The sequence below is a fragment of the Austrofundulus limnaeus genome, unplaced genomic scaffold (genome assembly GCF_001266775.1).
Source record: "Austrofundulus limnaeus strain Quisiro unplaced genomic scaffold, Austrofundulus_limnaeus-1.0 Scaffold1, whole genome shotgun sequence".
Taxonomy (NCBI): Eukaryota; Metazoa; Chordata; class Actinopteri; order Cyprinodontiformes; family Rivulidae; genus Austrofundulus; species Austrofundulus limnaeus.
This window is the reverse complement of record NW_013952403.1, coordinates 5290124-5294783: the sequence shown is the minus strand read 5'-3', so window position 1 is coordinate 5294783 and position 4660 is coordinate 5290124. Positions and strand designations below refer to the sequence as shown.

At 37.4% G+C, this 4660-nt stretch overlaps 1 protein-coding gene across 2 annotated transcripts in view; it reads right to left on the bottom strand.

The window, feature by feature from the left end:
* pcdh11 (protocadherin 11) overlaps positions 1-4660 on the bottom strand; it is a 158528-nt gene that overhangs the window by 59000 nt on the left and 94868 nt on the right. For both annotated transcript variants that reach the window (XM_014006429.1, XM_014006437.1), the window contains one exon: positions 963-1161. In XM_014006429.1, coding sequence (XP_013861883.1) covers positions 963-1161 — 199 coding nt within the window. The remainder of the gene's footprint in view (positions 1-962; positions 1162-4660) is intronic.

Genomic DNA, 4660 nt, shown 5'->3' with positions numbered 1-4660 from the left:
GGGCCTGCACAGATCTGAGCATCTGTCCTGTCTAAAAAAAGTGATACAAGGTAACCTAAAAAAAAAAAAAAAAAACTGATTCACTGGGACTAGAATATTCATCTAGAAAAGGGACAGGTTGGAGGCACTCAGAATAGCCCTGTTCGTTTTCTGCTGGTGCAAAATGATTTCAGTGGTATTACAGCTGCTGATGAAAAAAAAAGGCTTTGGATCTCCTCTACCAGGAGGTGGAAAAACCTCTTTTTTTGCACCCCCTGCAGTGTTTTTTTTTTTTTTTTGGACAACGATTAAAAAGAAAAGCACTGTATATGCATGAGGAAGAAGTTTGCGCTTGCTTGTGTTCAATGATGCTTTTTATGGGGGAACATCGCTGGGCAGTAAGCCATGCAGTGACAGCTGTCGTGTGAATCATTTAAGAAAATCTCAGCAACAAAGTTCCAACCTCGGGGGAAGAATTCGCCTTGCATTAAAACTCAGCAACATTTGCAAAAACCAGCCCTGCAAAACGCATTTTACTGTAAAAAAATAATGTTCAGTGGTACCGATTAGGCCTAATTATTTGTGAGTCTAAAATGAAACACTTWAATGTAAAATAATCACTAAACACYCGCTTGTTCATTTTTGGTTGTCCAGTTAATCCTATTGGTTTACTTCCCAAGCAACAAAAATTYATCCAATCCAATTGTACAACCATTTTATATACATTATAATTATAAATTTAGTGTTTGTTTGTTTATACTTCTTTAACTGAAAATGGCTGCTTGCTAAGTAYGTGTGCGGCTGTGTTGTTACAATTACAATCACAGCTGTAAGCTCAAATAATTTGACTTWCTGAAAACACAGATGGCCACTTCGAAATTATGTTATCAGCCACACAAAATCACTAAAAGCTGTGGAAATCACAAAATAAACCATTTGCCTCATTTTCTGAGCATAGTAACAATAACAACAAAAGGACTCACTAGACTCTGGGTCTGAGTTTCCGTCTCCCTCGGTGCGGCTGTTTGGTGACGTCTGCTCGTAGTACTCCTCCTGGGGGAAGCTGAGGGGGAGCGGCTGGGTGTTACTGGCTGCGCTGCTGGGCTCCGGGTCCCCCAGCCCGCTGTCGCTACAACTCTCCTGAGAGCCATCTGGAAGATGGAAGGTCACGCGGCGCTGAGTCTGTAACAAATGAACGGACAACACATGTCTTTAATCGTGGCTTCTCTGTAAAACAAGCACATTTCAAACCGGAGGCACACATGGGTGAAAGGGTCAGGAGAGTGAATGTAAATAGCACTATCTAATTATGATGTAATATTAAAAATCTTGTTTTATGACTCCTACTTCATACCACTAATGATAAAAAAAGAGGTCTTGGCAAATGATCCTTTAACTTCTGTTAGCTACAGGTCAGACATCTCAAACTGAACTTGCTACAGCCATAATGTAGGGATTGTTTTAAAGGTAATTTACCTCCATGTTTGCATTTTCTCTCATAACTAGAACACTGCTTGTTGAGGCCAAACATACAATTTTTAATACTACATATTTACTTTGGCTTTTAATCTGAAATTATAAGGAGTGGTATTTCAAATATGACATAATAACCTGAGATATCCCTTTTAAGGAATACATACAGCCACGGTTATCAAACTGTGGAACAACTGAAGATACCGTCAGCGGTACTTTATACTTTGGTAWCAACTATTTCGGAGTTGATAGAGTTAAATAATCAGAACTCTGTTGTAAGCCTAAAAGGAAGAGATAGTCAAAAAAAAGAGATTCAAGCAAATTACACTCTTTATTCTAAMTGGAAACTAATCAAAACAAGACCACAACATGGAACCTCTATAAAAACATGAATGAATGATGATTAACTAATTGGTAACTAAAGAGAACCAGTTGAGTCTATCAACAAATTAGCAACAAAAAGTTGGAAACAGAGAGAGAAAAAAACTGTTTCATTTCCAGCCACGGTTGCAAGGCATACGATGCTGTTGTAATGGGTGGCACTAATAGGTCAAAGTATTTTTTTGAAGTGGTACTTCTTGTAAAAAATGATTGAGGACCACTACCATACACCATCAGTTGTTGGGTGAAAAGTAACACTAACACTAAATGTGATGTTTCAGTACACTTCAAGATAAACAAGGCAATAGATTTGCAAAATTCTTTYAATAGAGGCAATGCTTTGATTTCTGATTATTTATTTCTTTAAAGAACAACTCATTTTCCAACTATGTCCCCTGTAGAGATCTGACAAATATTTTTGAATGCTTCCTTACAACGAATAATAGGAAASGAGTTGCGAAAGAGCCATCTTTTGAACTCCTGTAATTTCTATATTTTTCCCCCTTAAACCACAGAGACAATGGTCCTCCTTAGCTTTTTCTATGAAAACAGGCAGAGGGGGAAAGGGCAGGTTCCGCTTAACAAAACACRTGGTTCCATCTACCTGAAGTGATGATATATCTACCCTATGTGATGACATTTGAAATGAACAGTTCGTCAAGATCTGGATCCCCTCAAAGAACCCTTTGTCCCATCACTATCCCCCAGCAGATTTCAGTTYGAAGGGGCTTGAAGGTTTTACTCCTACTCGTTTACTTTGCATTGCACAATGGAACAGGACCAGGGTTACATACAAACATACAATAATATTTTCTTAAAATAAATAGTATTTAAAAAAGCCTGCATATGTGTTGGCTTTGGCTTTTCTGTGCATCAAAATACCTTAGTTAATCATCGACAYATTGTCCAATCCAACCAGCCAAAGCATGTGATCACCAGGTGCGCAACTCTCCACCTCATCTTAGCCCCTCCTCCACTCCAGTTGGCTGAGAAAGCACACCCTCACTTATCACATACAATGGTTTGGGTCAAAATGTGATCATTTTAAAGTGGCATTAGGATATTTTGTCATTTCTAATCTGGCAACCCTGCCCAGGACAGCCTTCCTCTGGAGGAAATTTACATAAAGTGGTCAAAAAAATCTAAAGAATAAAAGTGAATCCAGCTTTTTGTGTTGTTTAAAAGTGCCAGTATTCCGGCTGCAACTTCATTTATTATAATTTTTTTTGGATTCCTTTCAAAAATAAGTTTGCGATTGCTTTTTTTACTCGTAGCTGCATGGACTGTGCAATATCAACTTGTCTGCAAGATTAAATATATTCTTCCTCCGCCTAGTAAATGCCACTTAATTTCATTTCAGTGATGGTGATGAATGAAGGGAACAAACACAAAGAAAGAATTAACAGCAATTTTTCGTTTTCAGTAAAGGTGTTACTTTGAAAAATTCCTTGAATACAATGAACACTTTTCAGGAGGTCTTTATTTTATTATTTTTTGAGTGGAGGACTTCTGTATCAATGAAAATCTCACAAGAAAAGAGATAGAGCACGAGAGAGAAAAACTCCTCTGGCGAGAGTCATTGTTGTTCAATATTTTTAAAATATAATAAATGAAAGGTTGGAGCTCCAAAGACAAAATTCTGTTCACCTTCATTGCATTAAAGAAAGGGAAGAAATCTCCAAGGCATCTCCAGTACYGGCATTTAATATGGTCATGCTTTTTAACAACAAACAATAAACAAACTTCCAGAAAATATACATATATATTTTTGTGGCAATATATATTTTGTCTGTATGAGTAAAAATACCATATAAAGTCTTGATGATTAACAAATCCAGTGTAATTATCACATCACAGTGTGACCCTTGACCTCAGTTTCTGCTGTACTGCCTTTCCATTCATTTTCCAGAAATGATTARGTCATTTATTGGTCAATGAGAAAAAAAAATGCAACCTTAAAAGTTAGATTTTTAAAATATGTTGGGCAAATCACGTTTTTATATAATGTCCCCCTCCCTGCTTGTCCTTCTGTTCATGCAGAGACATTCCTGGCACATCCGCCTCTGACAAACAAAGAATATTAACATCACTGTGAATTGTGACAGCAGTGCTCGTTCACGGGTGAATGAGTGCAGTCAGATGGCATTTACAAGGGAACCCTTGCCCGAATGTATTCACAGTTGCATGTTTAACACAGCATCCATCATCTTTACCTGGTTTTAATGCGGAAATATGACCAAACTTTATCTTGTCATTACAGAGACTAATTAAGAGTGTGACCTCGTAACCCAAAACAGTTTCTGGTCTGTCGAGTCTATTGAATTACTTTCCAGTTAATAAAGCAGCTGCAAGACCTATAATTGAGGACCTCCGTGATACACATCCTGAGAATAGATGGGATGTGTATTAGCGGGTTGAACTATGTCCTAATTTTTCAGCTGGTCTAATTTCAACTACAAAAAAAAGGAGAAAAAAAAGAGAGMAAAGAATCCAGCAAGCAACATCTTAGACTTTATATGAAGTTTTGTGGATCACAGAAGTGTGTTTCTTTTTTTCATACAGTATCGGCCTCTTTGATACCTCCTGAAGTTCACTTTTGTGACCTATCTTTGGGAGCTCAAAAGAAAACTGTATGTGACAATGTCTGGGAAAATCTGAACATATTCTACAGCACACGTGTCAAACTCAAGGCTCACGGGCCAAATCTGGCTCTCCTTAACATTTTATCAGGCACCCAAGTTTCTCTTTCTGTCACTACATCTAAAACTTTTTTTTCACAACAATCCAACTTCCAAACCCCAAAATAAAACATTATATATATATATAT